At 38.9% G+C, this 22,335-nt stretch overlaps 1 protein-coding gene and 1 pseudogene across 1 annotated transcript; one reads left to right on the plus strand and one right to left on the minus strand.

Moving 5' to 3' along the window:
- LOC101662537 overlaps window positions 1-7,932 on the plus strand; it is a 9,077-nt pseudogene extending 1,145 nt beyond the window's left edge.
- Window positions 7,933-14,640: 6,708 nt separating this feature from the next.
- On the minus strand, window positions 14,641-15,597 carry LOC101643054 (olfactory receptor 51H1-like). The gene has a single exon (XM_004717476.1). It carries the CDS (start codon window positions 15,595-15,597, stop codon window positions 14,641-14,643), a length of 957 nt encoding a protein of 318 aa, XP_004717533.1.
- Between the last annotated feature and the right edge of the window lie 6,738 nt (window positions 15,598-22,335).

Genomic DNA, 22,335 nt, shown 5'->3' on the forward strand with positions numbered 1-22,335 from the left:
TGTTGCTACAGTGCCCCCTGATTGGCTCATCTCCTCCCCACGACCATTCTGTAAGGGATGTTCAATTGCCTGCAGATGGGCTTTGGGTATCCAATCCACACTCCCCCTCATTCACAATGATATGATTTTTTGTTCTTAGATTTCTGATACCTGATCCCTTAAACACCTTGTGATCGCACAGGCTGGTATGCTACTTCCATGTGGGCTTTGTTGCTTCTGCGCTAGATGGCCGCTTGTTTACCTTCAAGTCTTTAAGACTCCAGATGCTATATCTTTTGATATTCAGGAACCATCAGCTTTCTTCACCACAGTTGCTTATTTTGGAGGGGGGCATGATCATTTATTTTTATTTTAAAAACTGTACCTCGTTGGTCACCACGACCAGCATACACACGATGATGGCTTTTCTCTTGGGTATTAACATAGCAGTACTTTTTTTTTTTTTTTTTGATACTGAAATGTTTCAATAGGACCAAGAACATTACAGAAAGAAAGATCTGAGATGGAAATGAGAGTGAGTCATTCTGGTGTTCTGCCCCACGGAATTCAGTGAGACCCTCTATGAACCAGAGGCATGCTGATGTCACGTGGTTATCAAGAACAAAACTATGCTTATCTGGAGGCAGCATGAACTTGCACTTGCTTATACTTCAGTCTTGGGTTTTGATCACTTAGGCTGTGCCCACCCCGGCGCCTGCACAGTCACACAGACCTCAGCTAAGCCACTGCACACGTTTAGTGGTTACTCAAGGGGAGGGTGGGGGGTGGGGCGGGGAATCAAACCACTGTCAAAATAAAGAGCCAAATAAAAGTGATTTCCAATTCATTCATAAAGCATCATACTTATTTGACCAACATAGACTCAAAGTTTAAAACAAGCACTATCAGCCCCAAACTTACACAGTGAAATGAACATGTATCTGTAACATGGGCTCACATTGCTGAAACTTTATTCCGTTATCAGGAAGATAAAAGTTACTTTTTCGGAGGGCAATGCATTTGGTGAAAGCACCACATTTGCTTATGCACCACTTTGTCTTCAGCGATTGTGACAGGAAGGTGAGTATCAAGAAATGCCAGTTTAATAAAACCAAGTATTCTCGCATTGAGAGAATACTTGAGTGGAGGCCCAATGTCCATCTACTGCCTTAATACTAAACCTATACATATATGCACATAGATCTATTTCCCCATCCTCATATATAAATATATTTATATATGTACATGCCTTTATTTAGACCTCTATAAATGCCCTTTGCCTCCTAGCTCTTTCCTCTATCTCCTTTTACTTTCTTCTTGTCCCACTATCATGTTCAGCCTTCATTTGGGTTTCAATAATTCCTCTCAATTACATTACCCTTGGTCACGCCTTACCAGGCTTCGTACACCCATCTCACCATTGATTTGGATCATTTTTGTTCCCTTTTGCCTGGGTTGGTTAACACCACTTCCTTTCCCCCCATTTCCCTCTCTCCTATGTCCCCTCAGAACTGTCGGTCCTGTTGTTTTCTCCTCCAGATTGTTCATCCAGCCTATCTTATTTAGACAGACCTGCGGAGATAATAACATGGACAAAAACAAGACAGAGCAAAACCAAGCAACAAAATAAAACAACAACATCCCAATGACAATAAACAAAACAAAACACAAGAACAACAAAAGTTTATAGTTAGTTCAAGGACTGTTTGTTGGCCTTCAGGAGTCTTTTCTGGTCAAGTCTGATGGGGCGCCAAACCCTGGACCCAAAGTCTATTTTTGGTATTCCCTTGAGACTTCGGTGCTCTGTTCCCCTTGCTATTCTGTTCCATGCCCTTATTGTTTTCCTTTCCTGTGGTAGGATCAGATCAGGCGGAACTCCCACACTGGGTCTCCAGTGTTGTCCCCTGTAAGGCTATGAGTCAGCGAGGGATGTCGTGTCTCATAGTGGGGCTGGCCATGTGGTCTTCTCTGTGGATTGGCTGCTTTGAGCAGGAATATCATTCTCAAGGCTTGGTGGACCAGGATGTGCTCCACTCCCTCTTCCTCCCCCTTCACTTGCTCCCCTGTGTTCTGATCAGACATGTCTCTCTCCCTGAGATATAGCTTCAATGCTGTTTTCTGAAATAAATTATTCTTGGGCAAGGGGCAGGTGTCCAGGTAGTTGGACACCTAGTGGTTCCCTACTCCACGCCAGAATGTTACCTTCACATCTTGATGCACTGGGTTGAAAAGCAAGCAATTGGAAAAACTGATTACCTCTCCACATGAAGTTGGTAATCAGTTTTTCCAATTCTTTGAAGAAACCTGAGGGTAATTGCATAGGGATTGCATTAAACTTATATAATACCTTAGGCAGAACTGACATCTTCACTACATTGAATCTTCCAATCCACGAGCATGGGATATTCTTCCATTTGTTGAGGTCACTCCTGGTTTCTTGTAATAGTGTTCTGTAGTTTTCCTCATATAGATCTTTTGTTCATTTAGTTGTTTCCTAGAAATTTCCTAATTTCATCTAATCTGTGCCAGTATGCACTCCTTTTGAAATACAGAGTTATTCATCCTCCAATTGTTTGCTCTTGTTTTCTTCATCTTCCTTTTGTTGATTTCCAGCCTTATTGCACAGTGGTCAGAGAGAGACATCTATAAGATATCAATATGCTTAAATTTGTGTAGATTCGCCTTATGCCCTAGCATGTGGTCTGTCTTTGAAATGTGTGCCATGCAGCATTGAAAAGAATGTGAATTTTTTTGTATTTGGATGAAAAGCTCTGTAAATATCTGTCAGGTCAAATTGCCTAATTGAAGTGTTTAGATCTCTAGGCTCCTTGTTGAGTTTCTTTCTCTGTGATGTATCTTTTTCAGAGAGCAGTGTATAGAAGTCACCCACTATAATTGTTGAGGCTCTGATTTCTTTTTTCAGTTTTTGGAGTGTTTGGTTGACGGATTCCGTGGGTCTCTCATTTGGGAAATATATGTTTACAATGCTTAGTGGTTCTTTGTCTGTTCCCTTGAGCATTATGTAGTCTCCCTCCTTATCTATTTTTATGGTTTGCATATTGAGGTCAATTTTATCCGAGATTAGTATTCTCTCACTATTGTTGCAGATAACTTCTTTGTTGTGTCTTCTTCCGGTAATCCAATAAGTCTAATGTCGTTCCTCTTCACAGCATCAGACATAGCTCTTAGGTTTTCTTCAGCTTCTCTGATGATCTTATTAAATTTTTGTTCACGTTTGTTAAAGTTTGCTTGACTGTTCTCCAAGTCAATCATTCAGGTCTCCGCTTCCCCCAGTCAATTTTCGAGGTCAGTGAATCTACTACTGTTTGTTTGTTTTTTTCATCTCACCCCTCAGCTCTTGTATTTCCCTTTGGTGTATGGACTTTATCTCCTCTATCATTTCATCCTTTTTCTTTATTGTTTCCCTCATATCCTGTATGACTTCAAGCAGAATTCTGAAAATTTATTTCTGTGGCAGCTCAACTTCTGCTTCTTCTATGCATGTCATTATATCCAAGACATCTTCTGCCATTGCCTTTTGTTTCTCCTGCTATTTCATTGAGCTCGTTGGGGCTGATGGCTCTTTGCATTGTGTTCTTTTGGAGGAGCCAGGTGCCATTTTCCAGGGAGTCGAAGACCACTGGCTCTCTCTGCGAGACTTGTAGGAATGCTTCTTCAAACTACCTACAGCTAATTTCACTATGGAATTAGCCTACCACTTTATCCTTCTGTGGCTTCATTCTCTGGGAAGACCCAAGAAGGCTGGTGGGTTGCCTGCTTTGGTTTAGAACACCAGGAATAGTGGGTGGAATTTCCTTGGCCAGGTAGCTCATTTTGGTGGCTGGGCAGAGGTTCCTGCAAGAGCTTGGAATGTTGGAGAATTTTGGCTGAGCTGTCTTGGGCCGTAGGAGGCATTAAGGTAGGTGGGAGGAAGTTCCCTCAGTCACGTGGGACAACAGAGGAAATATAGGAGCTTCCCCAGCCACACAAGGAGGAATTCCCCAGTAAGATGTCAGGTGGAGTATCCCCTGGTGGAGGTTGGCAGGGTTTTCCCCAGCCTCAGGCAAGCTTCACAGGGGGTTGCTCACCTAACTGGGTGGAGGGCAGGTGTAAATGCCCTAGGCTAAGGGGAGTGGTGTGGAGATCAGCAGTGGTGTGAGAGAGAACAGGGAAGAGACAGAGGAAAACAAAAAATAACTAAGCCTGCTGAGGCTGTGGGGGGATAGAGAGAAGAGAGGGAAACAAATGTAAAAATATAGCTGAACCCCAATCCTTCCCTGTGGGACTGCAAGGGTTTAATCCCTGCCCCAAGGTGGCAGCAAGCTGTGTCTGTGTTTAGAAAAGGCCCCTGTACCAGCTCCAAATGGTCCCGGCTCCAGAGAAGACAGTGGCAGGGCTAAAATCAAGCCCTAGCTGGCCTCCACTGTGGTAAGCCAAAAGGACCCAGTCCCTCAAAACCTTGTGGGTCGGTGCCTACATATCTTTATGATGCTTCTCCTGTGATCCAGCAGTGTTGAATTTCCCTCTTAGTAACTCTCCTGGGCTGATTTCTGCATAGTCCCGCTGGTATGTGTGACTCAGTTGCTATCTTCCCGGAAGTCCTTCTTATTGTTATTCTTTCTGACAAGCACCTAGATGGGAAAAAAGATGCCTGGTGCTTCTCAATGACTTCCTTTTTTTTTTTTTTTTTATCCTGGGACATTTTAGAAAAAGAGAAGGATTTTTCCATTGGCTCATAATTTTCACCCTGCATCCAGGGTACAGAGTGCAATTTAAGGGTTGGCAAGATTTCTGCAAAACAAGTATTGAATTATCAATATTTATTTATTTATTGTTTAATTGTTCATTCAACACATAGAGTTCACTGCCATCAAATCAAATCTAACTCATAGTGACCCAGTAAAAGAGAATAAAATGGCCACTTTGGGTTTATAAGGCTTTAAATCTTTACAGGAATGATCAACCTCATCTTTCTCCCTCAAAAAGGCTACCAGGGTTGAACTACTAACCTTAGAGTTTTCAGTTCAATAGATCACCACTACACTACCAGAACTCCGTTAACACATATGTGAAACCCAATATATGCCTGGTGTGTGATTTGTGAGTTAGTAGGATAGGTGTGCCTTTCCATCAAGGAGTTTAACTTTTAATAGGCTAGATAAGCATTAAGTAAATACTTGTATGATATTCAATTATTTCCACCCCTTTCTAAGATGAAAAACAATATATCAGGAAGACATAGCTATTAAAGACGTGTGGCAGGTTTACTTGGAAGGATAAATAGGCTTTAGTTAGAAAAAGAGAAACAATACAAGGAGTAGATAGTGTGTAAGACAGTAGAAAAAATGTATACGGAAATTCTATATAAGGAAGTCCAATAGGACTAATTTCTTCGTGAGGTCCAGGAGATATAAATTTACAGATGTAGCTGAATTTAAGAGATTAGACAAAATGAGTGATATGCATTGATTAGCACAGAGAGGTTAATAGCCTTAATAGCCAAAATAAAAAATTGTAATTCTGTTTAAGTACAACAGAAACCTTTAAAAGAACTGTAACTTATGATATAGTTTCTACTTAAATTTTTTTACTTTAAATGAAAATTTTATAATGCACTAAGAGGGGTTCACTAGTGGAATGATAAAACTCAGTTAGGAAGGTATCATAACAGCTCAATCTGGAAGGAATAAAACATTACTTATTGATTATAGGTGTGGAAGAAAAGAAAATATATTTTTCAGGTGAATTTGGCAATTGGTTACATGTTTGATGAAGAAAAACATTTAATGAGGGTTTCTGACTTTTCATCCCGCATAATAAAAATTCTAAATCTATATTGCCACCTCATTTCTTATATATGGTTGTTTCCAGGCCAATACTTTCTAGGCTCATCTCTCAGGTATTTTAAAATAAGTTTATGGAAATTTTTAAATTATTTGACTCTGAAAATGAGATGCAAATTTGAACAACTTTAGGTACTAATATGTGTATTTGAAATATTGGCAATTGCAAATAAAAATGGGAAAAATGTCTATACATATGGGAATATTTATCAATGTATACATACAAGTGTGTATGGACTTCTTTTGTCAGTAACTTATATGTAGGAGTGTGTGTGAGGGAGAGTGCATGTGTGGGTGTGTTTTTATGGTAATATTGATATGTTTGTGTTTTTTTACATATTAGCGAAAGGCCTTATTTCCATTAATTTGAGTAATGTTCCATTCCATTATTAAATAAATGGAGTCCCAAATTCTCTATTATTTGATTATGTGATGTGATTGTTATATAATCTGATGTCAACTTGCAAAGGGGTAGAAGTTAGCCTGTCAATCAAGTTGTAGCTTGATGACCTCATTTGGAGGTGCCAAGAAGATAAATAGCTTACTGGAGGCCAGATACAGAGACTCTCTCGGCAAGACACTCCTGTTGACAAGACACATGGAGCTATGCTGATGGCAGCCAGAGCCTTGGAGCGGGAGGAGCCAAATGGAAAATCACACCAGTGCTTAGATGATTCCAGTGCCACTGGATCCACAAGACTTTCCACCTACTGGCCTGTGATCTTCCTGCACTCAGCATCATTGCATGTGTTTCATGAGTCTGAAGAGGAATTTAAAGAATGATATCTGACATATAGGCTAATATCAGACATATGGACTTGATCTGGACTGGACTGGGATGTTTTCCTCATATATAATTACTCTTTGATAGAAAGTTTTTTTTCTGACATATATGAGTATCTCCCTGGATGTGCTTTTGTAGTCTACCCAGACTAACACACATGATATCTGTTCTTATGTCTACTTTTACATATATATATGTAAATATATATATTTCCTTAGGGTTCAAAGATAATTGTATGTCATTGCCTAGGTAGCAAAAAACAAAGTGGTATAAAACACACCTAGATTCTTTTAAATATAAATTTCCTCTCTGCTGTTCAAGCATGTATTTATTGAAATTTGCCTGCTTTATATAAGAATGTATTTTCAATTTAGGAGCTGTGAGTTAAGTGGCAGTCCCACCTCACCCAACTGTGAGCACACCAGGAAGGATTTTAATTACCATATACCAACCACATAGCTTCATTTTGACAGGTATGCCAGGGATACAAGACACAAACCCATGGATGGCTTTCCCTCCAAGATTTCTCTAAACACTAACTCTCCTGGGAAATGGCACTATCCTGGCTGTTGTCAAGGTGGATCAGAGGCTCCATGAACCCATGTACTACTTCCTCTCCATCCTGGCGCTGACTGATCTGAGTCTCTCCATGTCTACACTGCCCACTATGCTCAGCATCTTCTGTTTTAATGCTCCTGAGATTGACTTCGATGCATGCATCACACAGATGTTCTTCATCCATGGACTTAGAGTGGTAGAGTCAGGAGTACTCATGTCCATGGCCTTCGACAGATTGGTAGCCATCCGAGACCCACTGCGCTATGCTTCCATCCTCACCCATGGAGTCATTGGCAAGACTGGAATAGCTGTCCTCACTCACGCCATTTGTGTGGTCTTCCCTGTGCCCTTCCTTATAAAGCGGCTACCATTCTGTCGCTCCAATGTGCTGTCTCATTCTTACTGTCTTCACCTAGATGCCATGAGACTAGCCTGTGCCAGCACCCAAGTCACAGCCTTTATGGCCTCATCATTGTGATCTTGTCCTTCTCATTCTCCTTTCCTATGTGCTCATCCTGAAGACTGTGCTGGGCATTGCTTCCAGAGCTGAAAGGCTCAAAGCCCTCAACACCTGCCTCTCTCACATTTGTACTGTGCTTCTCTTCTATGTTCCCCTCATTGGTGTCACCAGAGTTCACAGATTTGGGAAGCATTTGTCACCAACAGTGTGCACACTCATGCCTATATCACTCAGGCCTATATCTACCTGTTGCTCCTCCAGTACTGAACTCCATTGTTTATAGTGTGAAGACTAAGCAGATATGGTGACAGATCATCTAAATGTTCCAGAAGAGAAAGAATAGTCTAGTGGACTGAAATTACATACAAATATAAAGTAAAGGAAAGGTAACAACTGGGAGACTTAAAGGGAGCCTTATTATTGCTGTAATTAAAGTACTCTTTTGATAAGCAAAATGTGAATGGTTTGAACTCACCAGCTGATCCATGGATAAAAAATATCAAAATCTACTTCCATAAAGATTAACTGTCTTAGAAACTCTTTGGACCATGGGATCTGGTCTCTGATATGGAAGTTTAACATTTTTACTTTCAGTAGTTACCCCAAACTCACTGCCATTGAATCAATTCCAGCTCATTACAACTCTATCTGCACAGTAAACTTTTCTTCTAGTGTTTCTGATGGTACAGTTCTTTATTCAAGCTCTGATCCTCATCTCTCTCCTTTGGAGAAACTGGTGATTTCAAACTCTTAAGCTTGTGTTAGCAGCTCAACACAGAAGCCACTCCTCTTCCAGAGCTCCTTTCAGACCTTAGAGGGCACTCAAATTCTACATGTTGGTAAGACGCTGAGTGGACGTTAGGTTTGAAGGTGAGGAATCAATACAGATCATACTTGTTCTGTATATAGTCTCTATTTTGGAATGTTTATATGAAAATGCTAATGAGTTCATTAATATTATACTATTTCTTCTACATGATGGTAACTAAACAACAATAATGTAATACATTATCATCTATATATTCTTCTAACACTTATAAGTATGCATTAATAAATATCGAGTAATATATCCTTTACCCATAAAATAGTAATTGCCTCATGAATAACTGCAGTGGTGCTTCTTAGAATTTTCTTAAACTAACACAAGGAAAACTGTTACAGGATCAAATGAAGTGTATCTTTATGTTTAGGAAGTTATTGAGTGAAGGAAGCATTTCATCAAATTAAAGCAGAGAATTGATATATTACTTAAATGATATCACTTCCTTACTGATTGTAATAGTTCCAATTTTATATCATATACAAGGTAGAATGACAGGTTCTCTGTATCTATTAGATCCAGAATGATTGAAGTTTATTTCATTGTGCACTAGAAGAGTCAATAAAACTTCACCTAGTGAAAATTAAGCTGAGCTTTTCATATGGACAAATGAAATTTTCAGAGCAGGGGAGAGGTTTAGAAAGCAATGTACATTTTTATGGAGGTGAGTATGGGGAATGCAACATGTCTTTGCATGGGATCCTTTATTACTTTGAGAATTTTGTTAATCACTATACACTAATATTTATAACGTTAAGGAGTGACATTTATTTCTCAATATATACATATTTATTGAGCATCAAAAAGTACCAGAATGATGCTGGGCCCTCAGAGCAGGAATAAATGGACCAATTTTCTGTTATATTTTTATCTTAAAAGCACAATTTTATGGCAAGTTGGTATCCACTAAATTATCACATTTGTTAATACCAATTATTTTTTCATTAATACTGTTATTATCAGCTACTTTCATATACTATCCCAGTGAATTATCCTAACAACTTTCAGAGTGATATAGTCAACATTTCACACCAAGGGAAGGGAGATTTAGAGTGGCCAACTAACTTCATTAAAGTCGTACAGCTTCAAAACTCAGTAGATTCAGACTTAAGTAATTCAAAGTCTCAGACCCGATGTGTCTTAAGGTTACCCAGCCTTAAAAGTAAATTCCAGGAAGAGGGACTCAGTGATTCTAAGATAGAGATACATGACAATTCAGGTAGTGTTCAATATGGTGCAAATTTAAAGAGAGAGGGTCAGCTCACCAAAATGAAATTAGGCAGAGTAAGGTAAAATTGCAAGCCTTCATAGAGACTTTAGAAATTCAATGGAGATCACTTTAAAACTTTGTCTGTAGAGCATAGAAATGTGCATGCCTGAATATATTACTCATTGAGGTCCTATAGGGCAAGGGGGAACACCCCCTGTGAGTTTCTTAAACTGTAACCATTTACAGGAGTAGAAAGCTGGTCTTTCTCCAGATGAGCAGTTGCTGGTTTCTAACTGCTGACTTGCAGTTTGCAGCCCAAGTGGCATTTTGTATCAATGAAGATAAGAAGAACACTGTTATCTAAATGGAGATACTGAGCCCCAGGCAAAACAGAATATAATCAATTTGGCTACAAAGAATAAAAAAATAGAACTTTTTTTCCCAAAAATTTTGTTGGCAGATAATTTACACATCATACATGTCAATAGTTCAATTGTTCAAACATATCAACGGGGAATTGCACAATCACCACCACCATCCACGCTAGAGCATTCCCTCCCCTCACGGTTGATTTGCCCCTATAGTGCGCTGCTCACTCACCACCAGCCCCAGTGCTCTCCCCCACTCCCACTCCCTACCCCCCACCCCCACCCCCTCCTTCATTATTTACTTACAAACTCCCTTCCCTTCGCTGTCGCCCATCCCACGCCCTAACATCCCCTGAATCGGTTATCATTGTGCATCCCCTCCTCCTGAGCTTCACAGCTAGGAAACCCCACAGTAAACAATGAAAAACAAATCGTGCTAAGGTGGTAAGGATAAGATCACATTAGTGTAAAGGCAAAACTACAAGTAATCATGAAGCAAGAAGACCCCATCAACATTCAAGAAGCCAGGGAAAAGGTTTTTGTCATGGTGCATCTAAGAGATACTTTCCCCCACAACAATTGAAGGACGTGTCTATGGGGGAGGTCAACTGGCCAAGTATCAAGTTCTGTCCTGCATAATCAAGGTTACAAAGTCCCTGCTTCCTAGTAGGGCTCTTTGGCTAGAGTGGATCTGCCAGCAGCTCGCTCTGACTACACACTTTGCGGATGGGTTTTGGGCTCCCACTGTCCTCCAATGTACTTATGTTTTTATCTCATATTTTAAAATGCTTCCTGGTGTGTTTGTAATGTATTAGTACAGTACAGTCCTGTATGCATACAGTTTTGAAAGAATGTGAAATATAAGCATATTAAGGGGTGTTGCTTTCTATTTTCCTTGTACAAATAAATTATCCACAGTAGTTAAAAATTACCACTGTAGAAAAAAAGAGTAAAAACCAATCATTGTGGAATATATTATTGATGATCAAATACTATGGTAACAAAAGGAATAAATTGATTGTGTCCTTTGAATGACAGTATTTTTTTATGTGGAAAGGAGGTGATGGGATCAAAAATTCTTCCGACCAATAATCTACTTTTATATCATCTTATCTTCTCCGTTTGCAATCCATTCTCAAGCCCCTGCAGTGTGACCCCGACCTCCATGACTACAAGAGAACTACATTTTTAAGAGCTCAGATCTCTTTTAATTAACAAATCAAATGCTTTCCCCTAATACTCTGAGCTTAATTTCTCTTGGATAAATTGCCGGTGTTAGAAAAATATCCTTTTCCAAAATGCCATCCATGCTATGGAAACCCCCTTTCTCTCTCGAGTGCTAATACTTCATTTTTAACTGCCTTGGCAAAATATGTATCTCAAGACCTTTATGTACATCAATTACCAAACAATCCAAATTCAATTCATGTTTATTCCATATGAATCAACTTCTATTCTTTTCTTTAAAGCTACAATATCCACTCATACAACATTCAAAAAGCCTATAGACACAAATGCAGTAAAATATTAATTTCTTGATTCTTTTCTCTGCTTCTGACATCTCACTCATGGCCATCACAGGACTATAATCATATTTCACAATGTAAGATACAGTTTTGTGGAATTATGAGGGCTGTGTAGGAGTGAAGAAAGGATATTTCCTAAGGGGAAGAAAACAGAATGGGAAACAAGCCAGATGTTAAAACAACATACCATGGGAAAAAAAGTGGACCATGAAAATATTACCAAGTTTATTATTTTTTTACCTAATGTGATTGAGCTGACTCAGACTCATTGTGAGTCCACCTGGGATTTCTGAGACTGTAACTTTTTACAGGAGCAGATCGCCTCATCTTTCTCCTGAGCACCTGATGGGTTTGCACCTCTTGCATTTAGCAATTCAGCACACTACCTGCAAGGTCAGCAGCTCAAACCCACCAGCCACTGTAGAACAAAAGGTGAAGTTATCTGCTACTCTGAAGATGAACAGTCTTCGAAAACCTTGACAGGGTCTCTATGAGTGGGAGTTGACTCGATGGCAGTGAGTTATTTTTTTTCCACTTGAACATATAGCAAATATTTTAAAAGAAATGTATAAATACTACATATGGGAATATATCCAAAGGCACCAATTCCATTAGGTACATATCTTCTTTATTTCATAGACTTGAAAACTTGTCATGATAAATTGGCATATATTTATCGCTTGTTATATTTAGGGTCCAATTCAACATAAAAGTTAAAAACTATATTGACCATTAAACAGAAAAACCTACATAATTTGATAATCAAATTAGAAGCGAACTGATATGTAACTGCTGATTTTACATATGAAAAACAGGGAGTTTTCCCTGCACAAAAAAGAAAGCTTCTTGCACTTAGGCATGGAGACAAACACAGACTAATTCTTAAGTTTGTCCTTCATGCAAAGATTCTAGACAAAGTTTCATTTCATTTTCAGTTTGAGAATAAAATTATATGTCGATATAAATTTATAATTAAGATTATTGGACATAACTGGGGGGGAACATGTCAGAAGAATGGAACAAGACAGGAGAAAATGAACCAAGGAATTGAGTGCTGGGTTTGATGAGCAAGTACATAAGTACAAAAGAGCCAGAGCTGGAATCCACATAGACTTCCTATTTGGTTTTCTAACTCTAGATATTTGCACTTTTTATTTTATTACTTTATTTTGTTGTTGTTTTGTTTTTCAAACTGCCTTTTAATTTTTTTCTGTTCAGGTGTTTTACTTCATAATGTATTCCATTTACATTAGTTGCTATATGCTTGAAAGCAAATTTGGAGTCTCTTCTGATAACCACTTTGATTGTTTTCTTTCTTTTCTGACTTTTTAATGACCTTTTGCTTTCCACGTGTCTAATGTTCTTGATGTTATTCCACAGTTTGTCAGATCATCTGTCATTAGTGTTCAATATGTCAAGCCTATTCTTGAGATGTCCTCTAAATTCAGATGGAATCTGCTCAAGGTCATATTTTAACTCTCTTGGAGTTGCTTAAGTGTTCTTCAATCCCAACCTCAATTTACAGATAAGAAATGGATGGTCTGTCCCACAGTCAGCCCTTAAGTCTTTCTGGTGGATGGTACAGAACTTCTCCATCGTCTCTTCCCATAGATATGGTCAATATGATTCCTTTGTATTCCCTCTGGCCAAGTAGATGTATATGGTCACCATTCATGTTGTTAAAAAAAGTATCTACAATGAAGAAATCATTGGCCTTGTAAAATTTCATAACATGATATCTAGTTTTGGGTCTTTTACCAATATCATATTTTCTAACTCTTGTCCCTTCCTCTTTGTTCCAGCCTTTGCATTCTAATTGCCAATTGTTATCAATGAATATTGATGTGATGTTTTATCAGTTACAGACTTAAAAAGTTGTTAGAATTCATCCATTTCTCCATTATTAGCATTAGTGACTGGTGCATAAATTTGAATGATATTTGTATTAATTGGTTTCCTTTATGCTTGCAGATATTTTTCTATCACAGATAGAATTATATTTCAAGTTAGATCTTGAAATGCTATTTTTGACAATGAATGTGGCACCATTTCTCTTGAATGAGTAATCCATGGCATAGTAAATCATATGGTTATCTGATTTAAAAATGACCATACCAGTTCATTTCACTCTCTAATGCCTAGGATATATATTTTTTATTTATTTCATTTCCTTGTTGGAAATTTCTAAGTTTTCTAGATTCATACTTCATACATTTCACATTCTAACAATTAATGTATGTTTATAAATCTTTCTTCTCATTTTGAGTCATGCCCCTTCAGAAAATGAAGGTTTTTAACTTAATAAGGTTAAATGAAGAGATATGGAACTCATGAATTTTCTATTTAAATATTTATTCCAATATAATTGTGGCAGTTACATAATTTAGTGTCAACTTGAAGATATATAAAGGTGTAGAGGTAGTATTCAATCTGTCAATCAGGTTCCAGCCTAGTGGTGCCTCCCTTGTGGGAGTGGCATTCTCATAGGAAGGGAACCACCCCTTTTCTCTCTGCCTTCCACATCCTTCTGACTCAACCCCTAACCTTGGTTCTGACCAGAACCCTGCAATGTTACCACTGCTATTGGATACACAGGACTTTGCCATCTGTCTATCCCATCAGCCTGTGATCTTCCTGCATTCCGCATCATCGCCTGTGACTGTGCATGAGTCTGAGGAGGGACTTATGGACTAGTACCATATTGATAAACTTGGGTTGGACTGGGCTGGGGTGTTTTGTTGATATCTAATGACTCCTTGATATAAAGCTCTTCATCGCTGGATTTTTTTCTCTGGTCAACCCAGCCATACACAGTAATCAATAATATTCCCTGCCTTTAGTTGTTCTTTGCCAAGGCAGAAATGTGAGACCATTGTATACCACATTTAGTTATTTCAGATTCCATTCTTTTTATATCAGGCAAAGAGGAGTTTTATGTGGGAGAGGGAAAGTATACTGCATGACCCTTGGGCTCCCTCTTTGCCCAATTGAAACCACACAGAAAGTATCAACATAAAATAAAATAAGCTTTTATTTCTGATTGCCATAAGTGAGCATTTGCAGTATAAGTTTTTCTTGTAAACTGGCTGACCCTAGCCCTCTGCAGTCACCTTGGTATGAACAAATATCTGGATGATCTTTCTTCGTATTTCCTTGGTCTTCACAGTGTAGACTATGGGGTTCAGCACAGGGGGTACAAGAAGGTAGGCATTAGCCATGAGAGCGTGAGTCAGCGGGGAAAGATGCTTTCCAAAGCGGTGAATGACAGACACCCCAATGAGCGGCACATAGAAGATGAGTACAGCACAAATGTGTGAAACACAAGTGTTGAGCGCCTTCAGCCGCCCCTCCCCGGAGGCAATAGCCATGACTGTTCGCAGGATGAACACATAGGAGAGAAGGATGGACAGGGAGTCAGAACCCTTAGTGAAGATGACAGCAATGAGGCCGTAGAGACTGTTGACTCGGGTGCTGGCACAGGCAAGACGCATGACATCTTGATGGAGGCAGAAGGAGTGGGAGAGGATGTTGGACCGGTAGAAAGGGAGTCTTTTGATGAGGAAAGGCACCGGAAAGACCACGCAGACTGCTCTCGTCAAGATGACAGCCCCAACTTTGCATACCACCCTATTGGTTAGGATGGTGCTGTACCTAAGAGGGTTCCAGATTGCCACAACCCTATCGAAGGCCATGGCCACTAGCACCCCTGATTCAATGGCTGAGAAGGTGTGGATGAAGTACATCTGAACAAGGCAGGCATCAAAGGCAATGAACTTGTAGTTAAACCAGAATATGCCCAGCATCGAGGGCAGAGTACACAGGGCAAGTCCCATGTCTGCCAATGCAAGCATACACAGGAAATAGTACATAGGGATATGCAAGGACAATTCCGATTTGATAGTAGAGATGATGATGCCATTGCCAAATAAGGCAATGACATATACAGCCCCCAATGGGAATGCCATCCAGTAATACTTTTGCTCAAGCCCTGGAATTCCAGTTAAGACAAAGTAACGATGTTGGAAAGAGGAGTGGTTATAATCTGCCATGAAGCCAATGTGACTTGCACATGGGATAGGCAATTGTGGGTCGCTGAAGGGTCACTTCCTAAAGATACAATGGTAGAGAATAACATGTTACATTGGAATTTCCTTAGGTGGGGAGTCATTTTAATTTTTACATGGGGGCAGGGATGGTAAGAGAAGGCAGAATCCTTGTCAATATATTCTAATATGTATTCTGTCAAGCATGCATCTATTGCCCCAGAGGGAATGACACCCTGTGTACAAATATTGAGGCCATGGTGGCACTGTAACATAAGCATTGGCTTGGTAACTGAAAAGTTAAGGGTTCAAATCCACAAGGTGTTCTCTAGGTGAAAGATTAGGTTACCTGCTTCCAAAAAAAAAAATTAGTTTTGGAAAGTCTTTGTGGGGATCCCATGAGTCAAAATAGACTCCCTAGCAGTGGTAAGTACACAAAAATCATAACCTCATTTCCATTGAGTCCATTTAGCTCACTGCGACCTTGTGGGAAAGAGCAGCACTGTTGACCAAGCATTGGAGGGCTAACTGCAAGGTTGGCAGTTCAAATCCATAAGCACCCTCCAGGGAGATAATTGAGGTTCCTATGAGTTGAAAGCAACATGATGGCAGTGAGTTTAGAGTTTAGGGTTCCTGAGACTATCCATCTTTAAGGGGATAGACAGAGTCCTCTTTTCCCCAGAAAGTTTTAGGTTCAAACACTGACCTTGTGGTTAACAGCTTAATGGATAAGTCGGTCCCTATGCCATCAGGATTCCTAAATAAGGCAGATTCAGCTTCAAACACACATTGTAGTGCCAATCTACTAGTAAAATTCTTTCTCTCCTGCCTTTTCATCACCCTCTCTAACCAATATTTTAAAAACTGCTGATTGGTAGTTTAATGGAATAACTAAAACAGACTCAATATGAAATATGAGTTATTTTATTTTCCTGCATTGAAGTCATTCCTATCCATTACATTCCTTATACTCAGGACTCCCCGAGGGCAGAAGTAGAACTAATAGATGCACATGCCGATGCTTCTACTCCATTATGATCATCCTTCTGTGCCCCTGAGCCTGAATGTGGCCTCAGAAGTACTCTCTACTCAGGAGTCTCAAGTAGCCACATCTAATCATAGAAAATGTATCTGTCTTCTATAATCTAATGGAATACTAATTGGCAAAGAACATTCACTTGGAAATACAATAAGGATTCAACCCTTTTTTTTAGAGTAATCCATTTTACCCAAGTGGCAGTGAGAGTGAGACAGGGAGAATTCATGTGAATCCTTTCATAGGATAAGGACCTACTAATGCTAAGGCATGGTGATCATGCATAATGGCATGATTGAGAGTCAGTCTAAAGGTCTCAGTGGAAATCTGGAAGACATGCTCATATTGACAGCACCAGTATCTTTGCTGGCATCTTTTGACTTTAGATATGATTAGATGTAGAGGAAGCATATACTCTTTTTGAAAAGTTCTCAACTATAAGACATTCATCAATTGCCTGTATCAGTTGATGGGAATAAAACTAAGTAGGAAGCTCAGCAGTGTTAAGAGGATGGATTTTAGATTAGCACGGTGTTCGGATGAAGGAGCCCTGGTGCCATAGTAGATGAAGCTCTAGACTGTTAACTACAGGTCAGAGATTAGGAGCCACTAGCTGCTCAGCAGGAGAAAAATTAGGTTTAGTACTGCCAAATTTATACTGTCCGAAACAGCAGGGCTGGTATGCCCTGTACTGTAGGCTCAATAAGGGTCAGGCTTGACGAATGGTGGTGGGTTTGGTTTGGATTTGGTGGCTTACTGAGCTCCCGATGGGCTGTTAACCATACGCTCGGTCTTTCAAATCCACCAGCTGCTCTACTGGAGAAGGGTGAGGCTTTCTACTCTCTTAAAGATGTACAGCCTCAGAAACGCACTGAGCAGTTCTACTGCCTTACAGGGTTGCTGTGAACTGGAATCAACTCAATGGCAGTGAGCTAATTGAGTGTTCAGATTCCAGATCTGTCACTGGCTAGCATTTTGACAAAATATCTCTTCAAGCATAACCCTTTCATAAGTAATATGGAGGGTACAATAGTATCTGTTTCATAGGATCGATGTGAAGATTAACATGTAAATGGTTTAGAAAGCAAAACGTGAGTGTTTTTATTATAATTAATTATGTGGAATAACCAATTTTTATGTTTTCTCTGTGAATAAATTGTTTGTCAGAGTTCTTTGCACTGCATAAAAGTGTAGCTCAGATTCTCTCCCATTCCCCAAAAGTGCCATTTTATTTTGTAGCCCTTGTAATTTGAATAATGTACTCTCTTCTCTGGAATTATTTACCTCCCCATCTTTTCTAGCTAACGCAAGTGTCTCCATTTGGTGCACTCTCCTAATGAATCAAAAATGTGTAGCAGCTTTCAAAAGCTCTATGAAAATAATTTTTGAAAAAGACTTCCTCTTCTGATTTATCCAATCTTAGCCATGGTGCTTTATCTATTCCTGTAAAATGCTCATTTCCTTAAATTACTTATCAGAGACAGCCTGGGCATTTCAAATACCTATCCTATTAGATTGTTAGCTTACATTTTCTATATTTATAGTAAACTGAAGTCTCTCTCTCTCTCTTTGTGTAGGTGTGTTGGTGATTTTTCAGAAAGAAAATAAGGTTTTCAAAGAAAAATGACAAAGGGGGTATAAGAGAAAATACTAAAGGTGAAATTTGAAATAATTCATATTTCTAAGGTAAAGAAAATAAAGCCTAGAAAAATGAAATATCTTTCTTGAGTCAAACATCTAGTCAACAGCAAAACAAGAGAAAAGGGAGGAGAAAATAAACACTACTTATTCTTCTTGAGAAAATTACAACTTAGTGCAATAGATTCTTAGGGACGTAATTAGAGAAGACTAAATCAATACATCTCTTGCCTAAGCTCCTTATTCACTGAAAAGAGGCTTCAGAATGTGTTATCTATATGACTCTAGAAAGCAGGTGGTATGCAAGGCTATCCCCTGATGACAGAGTTCTTACACTCCAAGTTCACTCTCTGAAAGTTCTATATGGACCTGACACTACTGTCTATTTCCCTTCATCAAAGCAGTTTACTCTCCCTTGGAAATCTACTGGCATAGGTGTTTACAGTTTTTAAAAGAACCAACTCAATATATGTATGCAGACATTTTTACTTGTACAACTTACATTAGAACTAGCGTTTACATCTATAACTGCATTTGTTACTCACGAAATCCTTTGGAGGCCAGGACAAGAGACTGACTATGTACCTGCAATATGGTGTTACTGTTTGGTATCGTCTTCATGGTTTCATTACAGATGCTTTCTTAAAGGAGCATGTGGAAACTAGAAGTTTTCTATTGTATGCATATCAGCAGAGCAAACAAACAACCCACATCCCCCCATTTATCTTAAGTAGTCGGAAAAGAGCTAGGTATTCTAAGGCATTTGTGGGAAATGGAATACAATTGAGTGAGACTAGCCATCACAGGAAACATGTGCTCTTTCTTCTGCTTGAATATCTAATGGGCAGCAGAGACTTGCAGTCATAGAAAGAAAACATTTTCCCACCTAAAGGCTCATCACAGATTAAAGATTAACTATAACTAAAGATTAACTACAACGACTCCTTACCTGCTGGCAGTGTCCTGAATTCTGTTTTCAAGTGGAGAATTCCCAAACTCTAATCATGGTAAGGTTCTAGATGAGAAGAATTATAAAGACCAAATTTCTAACCAGTATAGAAATGTTCATGCAGTGTTTTATAGTTGACATCTAACTTCAGCCTACAATAATTCCAGTAACTGGGAGTTTCCTACCTGGTAAGGCCATACATTCACTATAAAGAATCAGATATCTATCCACTTCTTAGACCAGAGTCACCCATTCGCTTTGAGGTTAAAGATGTTCTTTACTTAACTTGTTCTCTAATTAAAGTAGACATGGGTGAGAAAGAGAGTAAGCACAAAAGAGCTTGTGTTCTTGGGTTAGAGGAAAACAGCACAGGTAGAGATGAAGAGATACAGAAAGTAATAGTTGGAGCCAATTAGAAACTTTAGTAATGGTATTTTTTAAAAGTAATGGTATCTTATTGATGGGCTAACTTTATCCTCTCATTTAACTCTAAACTTTACCTGTTCGCTGAGAGAAACCCTAGCTGGAAAAGGGTACTTAAGCAGCCCACGTCGTGCCAGACAAAACCTTTGCCACTACCCCTATACAGACTTTTATTTCCTTGTTCTTTCCAATTTTGCTCCCTTTACTGTGCCATGGAGAATTCCGCAGGTCCACAAACAGGATTATTCCCCGTGGCTCTCAAGATTCAGCAGGTCTCTCCTGGGCTATACAGATAATCCCTGAAGTCTCATATCCAGGGAATGAAATAGTAGTAAGGGAGTTAGTAGGAAAATGCACGTGTGCATGTTGGAGTTCAGATGTTTCCCATAGGCCGGCTGTCTATTACTCAATGAGTCTCTGAGGACTAGCTCGTCATCCTACCATGCTCCAAACATAGTGAAGCAAACAAAACTATATCAAAGAAAAGTGTCTTCATGTTTTCTTCATTCAAATGGAATTTTAAAGTTGAAAAAAAACACCTTAATGAATAAAATTTTCCTGATGTTTCACCTTTGTTTTTCGATATTCAATATCAGTAGAGTAAGTCTAGCCATCCCTCGTGCATAAGAAAAGCAGACCATTCAACATAGTTGCAGAGTAACTTCATATTAATGAAATATGTCCTTCCAGTACTTTGATTGTCAAACACCGAGTTCCTTAACTCAAATAAGACAAGGATGCTTCCAACACTTGGTGAGAAGTATCCAACCCGTTGCCGCATGACAAGGGTAATTAATGTGGAACCTACACCAGGGAGTACCAGGAAGAAGAAACAGCCTAAACTTGATGGTGATGATGATTACACAACTCTTTTGAATATGATTAAACTACTGAACTGTATGATATGTGAATGTCTTCCATTAAGAAAACAAACAAACAAACATAATTCCAATAAACCCATTACTGTCTAGTGGATTCTGACTTATGAATCCACTACAGAGTACTACTGCTTCTTGGGGCCGTCTAGGTTGTAATCTTTATGGCACAGTGGGCCGGCCTTGCCTGTAGATCTGCGGGATGGGTTTGAACTGCCAACCTTGAGGTTTAGCAGCTGACAAAACTTGGCTTCTTCCAGATTCTTGGTGACACATTTGTTAAGGGCTCAACTACTAGTGGAAAGGTTGGTAACTCAAACCCACCTACATGTGCCTCAGAAGACAGGTCAGGCAATTATGATGTCTCAGCCCTGAAAACCCTATGGGGATGATTCATCACTACTCAAGGGTCCCCATGATTCAGAATCAACTCGTGGTAACTAATAACTCCTCCTAAAAAATGACGTGACTATTATTTTTACTTAATTCATTCTCTTATTGAAACACACACACCTATCCTTCCCTTCTTAGAGGTTAATCAAAACTATCTCTCATCAGGATTAATAATAATACTCTCCCACCCCACACCACATTTTTGACTCCGTCTCCTCTTAGTGCCCTTGTTCTTCTCATTCTATGCTTTTCTTTAGTAACTAAGTTTCATCAGACACAACTGCCACATAGAAGTAGGTAATTTCCAAATGAGTAAATCTAAACCGATCCTTACCTTGAGTTTCAGACAGGTACATGAGTCCAAATGCCAGTCATTTTCATCTATGATCACATAGATTCCTCAAAATTAACATGCTAAGAACACAAACAAACAAAACTGTATGACTTCCTCCCTACATCTTATGTCTTTAACTATTATAACTTTGTTTTTATTTCATGTATCGAGTAATTTAAAATAGGAAAATATGTTATTCAGCATATGATGAAGTTCTGGTAAATTTACCACTTAGATATTTCTAATAGTGCTCTTTAATTTATATCTCCATTAGTGTTATATGATTTCAGTTCCTCTGACATCTGACATGGACTCCGTCAGTAGCATCCTAACATGAGTCATAGTTTACATTTTTTTATTCACATTAAAATAAATCGCTTTGCTTAGTTTTATTTTGGCTTGTGCCTTATTTCTTTTACTGAGAAATAAAACTTTTCTTACTTCTCATCAATTTCTTTAGAAACTATTACTGTAATAACATTTGACTTTAACTAAATTTGAATTAGACAGATGTCTTATTACATCTAGTTAAATGATTTCATTGCCACATAAATTTAATTTTTATGAAGGTCTCATGAAAATCATATCATAGAAAGGTTAAAATGCATTTACAAATGATCTGTAAGTCTATATAATCTATCTTGTCTAACCTTAAGCAGTTTTCATAACATCAAGATCAGTTTTAGCATTCATTAAAGTGCATATTTTTCCCAAATATAGACATTCATACTCATTCATTCTTGACCCACAGTTGAGACATGAAAAACCTGAATTACTAGAATTTGTTCAACGTATGGTGGTTGAAGCGTAACTACAGGCTAGCATGTATGTGAGTTAAAATATATGTGACATAAAAGGTGAAAGCATTGGATAAATGAAGAAAAGAGAGAAGCTAGCAAGAAACAACGAAGGTATGTTTGGAGGAAAACGTGGTGGAGAGGAAAGGAAGCATAAGAAAAGAAAAACTCACTGCCACGGACTCCATTCAGACTCACAGCGGCCCGGTGAGACCGGGTGGAGCGTCCTCTGCGAGCTCCTGACACTCTACCTTTTCATGGGAGTAGAAAGCCCCACCTTTCTCACTCACAGAGGTTGG

Source organism: Echinops telfairi, unplaced genomic scaffold (assembly GCF_000313985.2).
Source record: "Echinops telfairi isolate 266 unplaced genomic scaffold, ASM31398v2 ScPeMD7_41;HRSCAF=154, whole genome shotgun sequence".
In the NCBI taxonomy this organism is placed as follows: Eukaryota; Metazoa; Chordata; class Mammalia; order Afrosoricida; family Tenrecidae; genus Echinops; species Echinops telfairi.